Source organism: Oryza glaberrima, chromosome 1 (assembly GCF_000147395.1).
Source record: "Oryza glaberrima chromosome 1, OglaRS2, whole genome shotgun sequence".
Taxonomy (NCBI): Eukaryota; Viridiplantae; Streptophyta; class Magnoliopsida; order Poales; family Poaceae; genus Oryza; species Oryza glaberrima.
The window spans coordinates 2,921,469-2,933,933 of NC_068326.1; the positions used below are offsets into that span (position 1 = coordinate 2,921,469).

Sequence of the window (12,465 nt, forward strand, 5' to 3'; positions counted from 1 at the left end):
AAGATTCAGTGGAGAGGGACTCAAGAAGTTGTTGGTCTAGCTCATCAGGACGAGAATGCACTGTATTACGTGGATTATTTTCACTATGTCAGCGACCCATCTTTGAAGCATACGAGGAATGATGGAGAATGCATACAGAAGTTGAAGCGTCCGCGGCAAGATGGATCCTCTCCATCTAGTAGGAAAAGGACTGCGTAAACTGGATAGATGTGTTCATTTTGTCTTTTGTAAACACGAGAAGAATACCACCCAACATACGAAGATTTGATGTGCTCTGTTGTTTCAACATTTTTAAACCTCGTTCTTACAGATGATGGTTGCATGCTAGTAATACCCAGGAAAATGCTTTTTCCATTTGATTTACATTGGCTCGCGTTAGTATAGCCCTCAAAAAAAATCTAAGGATAAAGTTTCTTTATAGATCTGCATTAAGGTTTTTATATGTATTGCTACTGGACTGTCGAGATGGTCCGGATTTTACCGTGACCGAAAACAAGGGAGCTTCCTTTGAGGCATAATTTGTTGAGGCGCGTCCAATGTAATACTGAATTTTAACACATTTTGGTAATACCAAACGTTGTTGGTGTTGAGATGCATTTGGTTTACAACTTTGCAACCTTACCAGATCTTACTATATTTTGCCAATAGTAAAGGGTCTAATCTCTGACATTTCCACCATTCTACCTTTCCTATAATTCCCATGTGTAGTTTTATGCGGCCGAGTAGCAATAGAAACTAATTTAAAAATATAATATTCATTTACTAGCAAATATGCCCGTGCGTTGCACCGGGTGAATATCAAACAAATATGGATGGTTAAGATTGCTTGTGTACTTATAACACGTGCAAAAAAATATTGAATTTGTACATACCTTACAAATATCTCCAAGTTTTATACTGGAAATATCAAAACATATCTCATACTGTATACATATTTAGATTCAGGTCGTATCTCAAATTTTATAATACATGCGTGAGATATTCCAAATTTTCTACACATTTAGAACATATTCCAACTTTCACAAAATTTCATAAACAGGGGCAGTTATAGCTCTGATTTCACCATGCTCTACAAAAGGAAAAAGGTAAAGGCATCTGCAATGGGAAAGAAACACACTTTGTAGTATCAAAATAAAATTCACTAAAAAATCTTTAGTGGAATATGTGCGAATTTTGACATGAAACCATATTAACGTTGGTCAAATACAATATCATATGATTAATACTTTCTAGATAATTTTTTTGTTGGTTTCATTTATCTAAAAATAATCTATGAGTGATTAAATAATTGATTGTAATTTCCCAGTAATTTTAAATGGCTTAAAATAGTAGCAAACAAATTTATGTAAATATAAAAAATAATTAAATCAGTTGCTTAGAAAAATAAACTGATTTTGGCCTAGCATTGTAGTTTAGGGATGAATTTCAAATTCGGGGACAACTTGCGGGACCAAATTTGAACTTATCTGTGCGGAGTGTATACATGGCCCATGAGGTGGCCCAATTATGTGGCGACCTGGGAACGGCAACCCGACGCGGGAGAAGCCGCAGCCGTTCGATCTGATCAACAGTCCCGATTGATCCGGACATATATATAAAGTCGGCAGCCCAAACGCTAACCCTAAAATCATTTCCCCTCCCCCCTCTCTCTCTCAAAACGACGGCGTCAGCAGCGCCTCTTCCCCTCCGCCGCTCCCCCTCTCCCTTCCCACCGGCGGCGCCGCTCCCCTTCCTCCCCCCTCCATCGGTGACGCCGTCTCCCTTCCCCTTCCCCCACCGGCAGCACCGTTCCATCTCCCCCTCTCCCTCCCATTTCGCTAGCATGGCACGATGTTGGCGAGTGCTCGACGCAATGCAACGAGGTGAGGGTACGACGACCATCCTTCCATTTCCCCTCTCCCCGTCGGCCTCGATGGTGGGGCTACGAGCCTACGGCGCAGAGACGGCAGCGACGGCTGTCCTTCTCTCTTTCTCCTTTGTTTCCGAGCAGGAGGAGAGCGCTGGAGGGTGGGGCCCCGGGGTAGAGGGAGGGGGTGCCAGCGCAGTTGGGGATGTGGTGAATGTGGCCGTGCCCGGCTGGCCAGGCTATGACAGGAGCGCGGTCGACAGCAATGGTGACGAGCTCGGAACAACCGGATCCGACGGGAAACTCGCTCATTTGTGTGATTTTTCCCTTTTTCTAGGGTTCTCAATTTGTGTAACTGTCCGATTGGATGATTCTTATTCTTTTAGATTCTCCGTGCAGTTCTGTTCGATAGGATGACTTTTTTCAGGTTCTCAGTCCTGTGTAGTTCTGTTCGATAGGATGACTTTTTTCAGGTTCTCAGTCTGTGTAGATCTTTGATTTGATTTTGTGCTTTATCCATATTACATGATTGGTATATAGATGATGAGGACATCACTTCGTCGGATACGCTCATAACTTTACACGTTTCAATGATAATTCCAAGTCCAAGTCTAGTTCGGCCTCCGGAGACAGCACTGACTTCAAACGGACCTAGCGCCTTCATGCCAACTCCGATTTGGGTGATCTTGGACTTCGTGGAAAGCTTATCTCGCTACCTTCAAACGCATCCGGTCTCATGTCCAAATTCATCTCGAGTAAACGGGAATAGCCAAAACAAGACAGTGCTGTTGTTGAAACCGAACTTGGGCCTTGGGCCTTGTAATAGACTAGGCCCATCTCGGAAGTGTCTCCCTCCACCTCCATGAATTAGCACTTAAACCTAGCTTTATTTTTCTCTATAAATAGCTTTCTACATCCTCAAAAACTTTTGGGTTTTGTTTAGTTGAATTTTGCCAAGTGCCATTCACCTTGTCTCTAGTCCTCGTTCGATTAGTCGGCGACTATTGATTCAGAGCCCCCAATAGTTGGTGTGTTGATTTGCCGGGTCGATTAGATCTACCACTTCAATCGCAACTATTTCTTCGTGCTTAATTACCTATTCGCAATATTTAGATTGCATCTTATCTTGTTCTTGCAGTGTTCTCTCGTTTGCATTGCAGGGATCATCAACCGCGCGTCACGGTTGGTACGACATCGTTTGTGGTGTACCGATTGCACGGCGTCCTGGACTTGTTCTGGTTGGTAGCCACGTCGTAAAAGTCACACTCGATCAAAACGAGAGTTATCCCCTGACCAGAAGATCGAGCCACAAGAGAGAGCGTCATCAGATTGATTAACTTGTAATGCTTGTATTGAACTTGGTACTACTGTACCTTTTCTTTAAATTGTGACATTGTCTTTGCTTGTGGGATATGGTTGAACTGATATTTGGACATGTAAACGGGCATGCCCACGGGCATATGGCGTCCGCGGGCGACGGGCATGGGAAGTACTCCTTTCCCGTCATGTAGTAACGGGCATGCTCGCGAGCATAAATTACCTCGCGGCACGGGCATGGGTAGTCACCACCCGTGCCCGTCGTGCCCGACTGCCATCCCTACACATAACTTACCCTAACCAATGCATTTCAACCCAAATCCCCCAAAATATCCCTAAATCAGCTAGGGTCTCGACGGTGAGGTTAGCGGAAGGAGGCCGAGAGGTAGCGGTTGTGGCGGCCTCGGCGGTGAGATTAGCGGCAGGAGGCAGCGCAGTGCAGCGGGGTTACCGGTGGTACAGTGCAGCTGAATTAGCGGCGGGAGCCAGTGCAATGGCAATTGCTAATCGGGACCGCATTTTCTATACATGCAAGGAGAAAAATGAGAGGGAAGAACAATTTGAGGATTTTTTTTTGGGATTCTGGTGTTACTATATAGCTACAAGGAGATATATGCGACGTGTTGTGATGTGGAGGGGGTTGAGAGCAAAAGTGTTGCCTACGTGGCATGCCACGTTGGCGGTCAAATGCAGTCAAAGGACGTTTGGACCAAGGTGGTACATTAAACCAAGTTCACGGATCTAGACGTGCAATTTTTAAGTTCACGGACTTAAGGCCTTGTTTGTTTCAGCTTAAGATTATTGTAATCTAGATTATCGAGCCAGGTTACTATAAGCTAGATTATAATAAGCCGACATAAAATAAGTTGTTAGCTGTTTGTTTCTCTGGATTATTAGTTGCTTGTTAGCTATTAGCCACCCAATAATCTAAAAAGGCACCTTTAGAGTAGATTACCATATTACATTAATCTGGCTTATAGATTGTAATAATATGTTATAATAAGCTATCTGTTTGTTTTAGCTTACATCTAATAATCCATATTATAATAATCCTAAACTGAATCAAACAGGGCCTAAGTGACACCACCACACAAGTTTAGGGGCCGGCCATGTATTTCACTCAAAAAGGTTTTATGCTACTAGAATGTTGCTGAGTATATAGATTCCTATTTTCTTTCAAGGAAGAGCGAGGCTGGTTTGAACTATTAATTTACTGAATCGAGTGAAGCTGTGTTGCGTAACAAGACTATAGGTTGCCAAGGCCTATAAGTACAAGTGGTCGCTCTAACGGTCACTCTCAAACTTACTACTTGAGTGACTTTCGTCACTTAGCTTCTTTAATAGGGTTCAAACAATATAAGAATTCACAATATGAAGAAAAAGTCAATGAAAAAGTTAATAAATTAAAGCATTATGATTGCTATAAACATTATGGCAGTGGAAGCCAGGTCATGGGAGCTCAGCGCCAATGTCTTTGGCGCTGAGAACTTGACAGGACATAAACACTATGGGTGCTATCCAAAACAGTGTAGTAATGCTATCTTGGTGGTGGGCGTCTTCACCTTTATATCCAAAGAACCCTGGTTTGACTCCCTCAACCTTTATATCCACATACCTAGTAGTAGTCGACTAAATCTCGGTAGGACCCACCACATACCATGACCTATACGAAAACAACCTTCGGATATAGGAGGACGGATATAGGAGGAGTCCCGCATAAGAAAGGATGACTAGAGTTTTATATGGAAACGACAAGTCTACTCGGATTGTATATATATAAATCCCTGTGCGGCCGGATCAGTTGGCCTGGACCGATCGATCTCCATCCCGCGTGCGTCCTGCTGCTTCGTCCGCCGCCGGCGGTTTACGCGTACGCGCGCACAATCGCACATAGATCGATCCGTACGTACGTGATGGCGGCGAGGCCGCGAACCAGCAAGAAAAGGAAGACGGGCGATGAGCGGTCGGCGGTCACGCTGCCGGAGCACGTCGTGACGGAGGTGCTCCTGCGCCTGCCGGCGAGGTCTCTGGCGAGGCTGCGCTGCACCTGCCGCTCCTGGAACGCCGAGGTGTCGTTGCCCGGCTTCCAAGACAGACACCACGCTCTCGCCGCCGCCAAGTTAACCTTCCTGGAGCCTGCACCTACGCACATGGGGTCGTACCGAATAAGAAGAGGGCTCAGTAGGCGGACTTTGCCGTGGCTCAGCAATTGCTTCGACTGTCCGAGAGTGATCGGCTCCAAGCCCTGCTGGGGCCTCGTCCTCATTGCCAGGCCGTGCGAAGCCTACTCCGTGTGCAACCCTACCACAGGTGAGATTCTGCATCTCCCGCGGTCGCACCGACCTCACTGTGCCACTGGCATGGGCTTCCACGCGCACGCGCTGGCCAGAGAGTTCAAGGTGGTGCAGTTAGGCATAGACGAAGAGGTAGTGGGCAAACTGCACGCCATTGTGCTCACCGTTGGCGACGCCCGAGGCTGGAGGGCCATCTCGTCGTTCCAGCTCGGCCTCGGTTTCACCGACGACGACGCCTGCATCGACCGCGATGTGCAGCCGGTGTTCGCGGATGGGTGCCTCCACTGGAGTTTCAGGACAAACTACCTCGACAAGCCCCACGGCGTCCTCTCCTTCTCGCTCGCCGACGAGTCCTTCCGCCGTGTTCCCCAGCCGCCTTTCTCAATGGTCGACCTCGTTCCGGTCCACTTGAACGGAGTCAGAAACTACCGTCTGTTGCGAGCCAAAGGCATAAGGTCCGGGAGCGGCGAGGAAGTGGCCATGCCGGTTGGGAAAACGCTCGCGGAGCTCGACGGCCGCCTGTGCATGGTACGCGACGTCCGCCACCGCAGCGACCACGACGTGCTGTTGGAGATATGGAAGCTGCAGGACTACGACACCGGGAGCTGGTCGCTGGACTACCGCGTCGACCTGCCAGCGCCGGGCCAGCGCCAGCGCCAGCTGCTCACGGCACCGTGGCTCGTCGTCCCGCTCACCTACCTTGGTGGCTCCCGCCCGGGAGACAAGAAGAGGAAGCTTCTTGTCGCGACCACGGCGCACGAGGCTCATGTCTACGACCCGGACTCCGGCACTCTCCGGACGGTGGCCTCCATTGACAGCTCGGGGGACGACGACGATTCAATACGTCTCTTCCTGTACCAGGAGAGCCTTCTTCGGCTTCCTGGCATGCAGCATGACCTAGGAAATATTAAGTTTGTACAACTTTCCAATAGTGAGCATATGTAATCCTGAGCTCGTAGCTAGGCAGAGTGAATACTTAATATATTTGCATCCACCGCTTCCAGAGTTAATCAAGTGTGGCCAGTTTCATCTCTCAACAAACAAATATATCCTTAATTGCTATAGGAGAGTACGTGTTAAGCCACTTCGTGGAGCTTTCGATCAGTTTCTTTTTTCAGATAAAGTCCAAAATCGTTGCCAACGCAAGGCTGCGAGGAATTCACAAATATATCACTTCGCAAAAATTCGGCTTCTAAAAATTATAAAAAATCAACAAATTTGATTATGGATAAATTACATAGTTATAGTTTGATTTGTTAATCAATTTGTAGAAATCAAATTTAAACTTGTTATTGTATCGTGAAGTGATATATTTATTACATACCAGTGAGCATGCACGTGCAAAGCACATTGATACATAGAATTGTTGATCATTTACTGATACATTATCTCTTTTTTTCCCCTCCAAAAATTGTATGTTCCAGGTGTAAAAATGCACACTTTGAAAGGAACTTTAGTGGAAGTGTCAGGTTTCAGGTCAACAAGCATTTTTAGGACTCCATTCAGGATATTGCCCCTTGGGGGAACAAAAATAACATACAATAAGAGAAAGTGCAAAGCATAATTTGTGGCTTTTATCAGCTGAAAACCAGCATAGCTAATAGTTGGCACTTAATTAATAAAGGTTGTTCTCTTGTTCACATATTAGAAGACAAAAATAACGAATCTAGGAAAGCATTTCCCCCCATTTTGATTTAGGCAGCAACTGAAGGTTACATCTTCACTCAGCGTGGGGTACTGAACTGAGCTCGGCTGACAATTCCAGTTGCCTCAAAGTAACGATCAACACAGCGTGATATGCAACTGCTCTCGCTCCTGCTCAAGCTTGGTCTTGGCTTTGTCACACACTTGGCAATGCACTTGCTCCCAACAGTATGTAACAAAAAACACAAGAGATGGTTATAATCATGCTATGTGTTGAACAAAGAAGCAATGCTGGGAATTGACATGTTTTATGTAAAACACATTTCTCCGTTTTCCACATGTAATCTGTATTACACAAATGTAATATACCAACAGTGGTGATATCACTTGATGAGCAGGACTAATTAATTACTCACATGTCAAACTCAAACTTGATAGCAATGGTGCATCAACGGGAAGGTCAACTTTGCTGCTAACTTTGTGTACATAAATTGATACAATTCAACAGTATATCTTGGTACTTAAAGTCTGCAATTGGACTGTTAAATTTATACTTTTGGATCCCCAGTTTTCTTGAGAAATCCAAGAAGTCATCACCGTATATCCATATAGGGCAAGAAAAACAACATAAATCCACACATGAACGACGACGCCAGCATCGACAGCTAGCGATGTGCATGCACCCGGTGTTGCGCGGACGGGACGGGTGCCTCCACTGGAGTTTCAGGACAGACTACCTCGACAAGCCCCCACGGCGTCCTCTCCTTCTCGCCGCCGACGATTCCTTCCGCCGTGGCTCGTCGCCGCGCTCAGGTACCTTAGACGACGACGCCGATCTCTCCATGGCAGAGAAGAAGAAGAAGAGGAGGAGGAAGCTCCTTCTCGCGACCACTGCGCAGGAGGCCCACATCTACGACCCGGACTCCGACAGTCTCCGGAAGATGGCCTCCATTGCTGGCCGGGCAACGACGATTCAATACGACTCGTGCTGTACCAGGAGAGCCTTGTCCGGTTTCCTGGCATGACACATGCATCATGACGGCAAAGGAAAGATTAAGTTTGTACAGCTTGATAATCGTGAGCAAGTAATCCTGAGTCCGTAGGCAGATCAGTCACGGCAATATTTCCAGTTTTATATCTCTCAACAAATAAATAAATTCCATGCTTTGTGTTAGCCACTTCGTGAAGCCTTCCAGCAGTTTCTTCTTTCAGATGCTAAATCCAAAATCCTTGCCAATGCAAGGAATTCACAAATATATAAATTTAAATTCAACTTCTACAAATTATAATAAAAATAACAAATTTGATTGAATATATTACATAGCTAAAGTTTAATTTGTTAACTATTTTGTTACAATTTGTAAAAGATAAATTTCAACTTATATTCGTGAAGTGATATATTACATATTAATCTATCTTGTTAAAGAAAACTAAAAATAGATTATATACAATAAACAAGCGGACATTTACTCGCGTGATTAGAATCCTTATAGTGAACGGATGCACGACCGTCAGGTTCCAGCAAGGCCTTGCACGCTCGAACTGAGAATTGAGCATCTTGAGTGCAGCCGTGGAGTAACGGAATGAACTGACGCGCTGCGACCGTTAAAAATCACGAGAATCCTCACCATCAAATAATCTGCTCCCTTAGCTGCTGCTAACTGACGTCTGAGGTGGCTCATGTGCAGCCGTCCAAATCGCCATTCGCAACTGCATATTGTTCGCATGCCACCTAGCATCAACGACGACGACTTTCTGAAATCTCACCAAAAAAAAAAAGAAAAAGAAAGCATTTTGAATTTGTTTTTCCTCCCTGAATTGAAGGCAAAGAATCCTGAATTCGCCGGGAACAAACCTCCTGTCGACGCCTGGACAGATTAGTTAGAACGTAATCCTAATTCAGTAATTCCTAACTCGACATCAGCATCAAGACATTGACACAACCCAAAAGCACACAGAGATAGCCACAGGATTCGCTCCACAGTGAATCCGGACCGTCCAGCCAGGGCACCGCCCGGATCCAATCACCGCCCTCCACGTGGCAAATCTCGCTTCGACTCGACAGCTTAACAGCTTTTCCTCCCTCGTGAAGAGAGCTCCGATTCCGAAACGGCTAAAACCGCTTTCACACTGCCTCTTTCGCGCAGATCCATACAAAACCACCGGAAAATTTTTCAAATCCCGAAGCGGATTCGCGCACGGAAACCCACAGTCGATTCTCCGGCGAGAGGATTGTTTCGGCGGCGAGGTCGGGGGCATGGGGAACAGCATATACAGGTTCCTGTGCGGCCTCTGCTCGCCGTCGCCGGAGTACCAGCCGCACGGCGCGCACCCCGCCGTCGCGGCGCTTGGCCGGGACATCCAGCAGTTCGAGGCCACCTCGCAGGTGAGGGCGTGAGGCTGAAGCTGATGAATTTCGATTTTGCGATGCGTCGGCGTCGTGAGGTGATGGGATTTTATTTTTCTTGGGGGGTTTAATTTGGTTTGTTTTGAATTTTTAAGGTTCCGGATGGGCTGAGCCGGCATGTAGTCTCCTCCAAGAAAGCGCAGGCTAATTGGTGCGTAATTCAATTCCTCCTACTTGTGTTTTCTTCCTCCTTGTTTCGAGCTGGAAATGGATCAGAGCCGATGAGCTTTGTCGTAATCGCGAGGGATTGGGCGTGTGAAAATTTTGAAAGCGACGTGTTCAAGAGGAAAATAACTCTTCTTTTTTTTTTTTGAAAAAACAAAGTTCATTTCTTTCTTTTGGAAAAGTGAATTTCCTTTCTTTTTCAAGCAAGAAGAAAGGAAACAAAATCTATCATTCGCTGATTTTGGTGGCGGAATTGTGGTTCAGTCGAGGGGTATCGAGATAACTTTACTAAACTGAACCGAAATAATTGAGTGAAGCTTAATCAAGGCAACGGAGAATTCGGTAAATTAATTTAGAGTCATAAATGCTTGCAGTAATTGTCATTAGCCAGTAGGCAGTTAGGCACGGTAGGATTTCCTCAAACCGCTGCCATGATGCTAATACTACTGTGATAAAAATTTCTGGTGCTCATGAAAGGTACAAGAAGCTGATAGTGACATGGAAGAAAGCCAGGCCGGCGCCGAGGACGCCGGAGGAAGCCGCGCGGCTCGTCGTCACCACGCTGAAGAATCATCAGAAAGCAGACGTCGAGGTATATATCAAAGATTCAAACTTCCAAGGCGCCTGAATTCTGAAAGTCTGAACAATCGATGCCTGTTTATGCTTGTCCAGGGATTCTTGGTTTTCTATGGCCTTCCAATTCCAAACGCAGCAGCAACAGCAAGTACCCCTGCGCCTCACACTGCACACGTCCCAAAACCACAAGGTTGCAAGTTTGAGCTGCACACTCTCCCGGTGAGACTCATGACTACTTTCTGATCTCTGAATTTTCCTCGCAAAAAAACAAATATCATCTGAATTTTTCATGCCAAGAAAGGCTCTTGGGCTAACAAATGCACCTGCTAGTTTCTTAGGTCGATGCAAAGGCCGTGGCCGACGGAGACACGATCACCGTGTACATTGACACGGCCGATCCTCGGGAGTCCGGCAATGTTCCCCGTGAAATTCAGAAAGCGGCGGCCGAACGGACAAGGGCGCGCGCGGCCAGGGATTACCAGAAGGCCGACGGGTTGCAGAAGATGATAGCTGATGCAGGATATAGGTCATCACCTTGCACTTCACATCGATCAATCAGTTTTTTGTTAAATTTTCAGAGATGGTTCATGGTTCAGGCTGTGTGACAATTCTGAACTTCTCAATGCAGGCAAGTTCCTAACGCGAGAGGCGAGGAAGTCCTCGCAAAGAAGTACAGGATCAGGCTAAGGTCCGTGTGCTACTATCTCTTGATCACTCGATCAATGAGAAAATGATTCTGCCATTTTTCATCTTCTCAAGTTTGAGGTGGTTGTATGAAATGAATTGAAAAATGCAGGGGGATTGATGCGCCGGAGAGCGCCATGCCGTACGGCAAGGAGGCAAAAGAGGCGCTTCTGAAAATGGTGCAGGGAAAGAGCCTGAAGGTCTATGTGTATGATGAGGACCGGTATGGTAGATGCGTCGGAGATATCTACAGCGATGGGGTGTTTGTTCAGGTAATCATGCAGTGAAATCAATTTCATCGTTAGAACACTTTTGCTCTTGTTGAATTGCAAACGGCACATTGTGCACCAATGGGAGAAGCTTAGAAAGTACTACTGCGATAGTTTGTGCCATGTGCCATTTCGCTTGCAGTTGTTATACTGCAGTTTTGTTTAATGGAGTGTTACTTAGGATCATGAAAGTTCAGGTGTTTAACTGGAATATGAAGGAAAGTTAATTCGTTCTTTTAAAACTTTTGCTTCCGCGTTCTGCAAGGAACTGTGAAAATATTTCATCACATGACACGTACTGAAAAAGTTTATCTTTTCCTGAAGCCTATCTTTCTTCCATACTTATACAAGGTATATAATTTGCCTCTTGCTTTCTGAACAGGAGCAAATGTTGAAAAAAGGATGTGCATGGCACTATACTGCCTATGACCAACGACCAGAGCTGGCCAAGGTACATTGAAACCATACAGCTACACAGATCACTTGAGTGAAAAGCACCATGAACATTCATGTTGTTCTGTATCATATTTCTAAATGAGAGCCTTTGATTTTTCAATCTATCAGTGGGAGAAACAGGCGCAATCTGGCAGGAAGGGCTTGTGGGCGGCGTCAAGGCCACAGAAGCCATGGGAATGGAGGAGGGACAAGCGCAATGGTACAGCATGAACATGAACCATGAACAACAGATGATTGATTTATAATATTAGCTCTTTCAGACTTGTAGCCCGGAGCAATATATGCTTTACACCACAGTAGAAGTGTAGATCGTGTAGTGTGTACACTAGTACATCGGCAGAGGGGTTGTCAAGGAAGAAAAGGGCGTTGATTGGTGTGTGTACTATAATTGATTAAGTGCATATCGTGATTTGTGTGTTGTATTGTATTTGAGAATTGCATTGTTGTAAAACTGAAACTGGTAGAGGATGTCCAAGTGAATTCAATGTTGTTCAGGAACTTCATAAAGCTGAATATAAGTAATCATCTATCCCCCTTCTCTGAAAGCGCACAAATCTTAAAGCAGCATATTGTACCTTTTTTTTTTGCCGGGAGCAGTGGCGGATCCAGAAAATCGATTCGTTGGTGTCATAACGTGTTTATCGGTGCCATAGTATGCTAATTATGCTTAAATCATGGTGTTATAATATATGAATAAACAGTTTTGTTATAGGTTTTGCCGAAAGCCGTCAGTGTCTGACACCGACATTTATACTGTAGATCCGCCCCTAGCCGGAGAGTACTAGCTCCATCCACACATACAAATAT

At 45.6% G+C, this 12,465-nt stretch overlaps 2 protein-coding genes across 2 annotated transcripts; both read left to right on the forward strand.

Annotated features, from left to right (window-relative positions):
* The first annotated feature begins 5,076 nt into the window (after window positions 1-5,076).
* On the forward strand, window positions 5,077-6,402 carry LOC127786431 (F-box protein At5g65850-like). The gene has a single exon (XM_052313843.1). It carries the CDS (start codon window positions 5,077-5,079, stop codon window positions 6,400-6,402), a length of 1,326 nt encoding a protein of 441 aa, XP_052169803.1.
* A 2,790-nt stretch (window positions 6,403-9,192) lies between these two features.
* On the forward strand, window positions 9,193-12,187 carry LOC127762782 (probable staphylococcal-like nuclease CAN1). The gene is made up of 9 exons (XM_052287277.1): window positions 9,193-9,487; window positions 9,604-9,659; window positions 10,151-10,265; window positions 10,346-10,468; window positions 10,588-10,775; window positions 10,878-10,937; window positions 11,046-11,205; window positions 11,585-11,653; window positions 11,767-12,187. The coding sequence occupies exons 1-9, from the start codon at window positions 9,359-9,361 to the stop codon at window positions 11,866-11,868; spliced, it is 1,002 nt and encodes a 333-aa protein (XP_052143237.1). The 5' UTR covers window positions 9,193-9,358; the 3' UTR covers window positions 11,869-12,187.
* The last annotated feature ends 278 nt before the right edge of the window (window positions 12,188-12,465 follow it).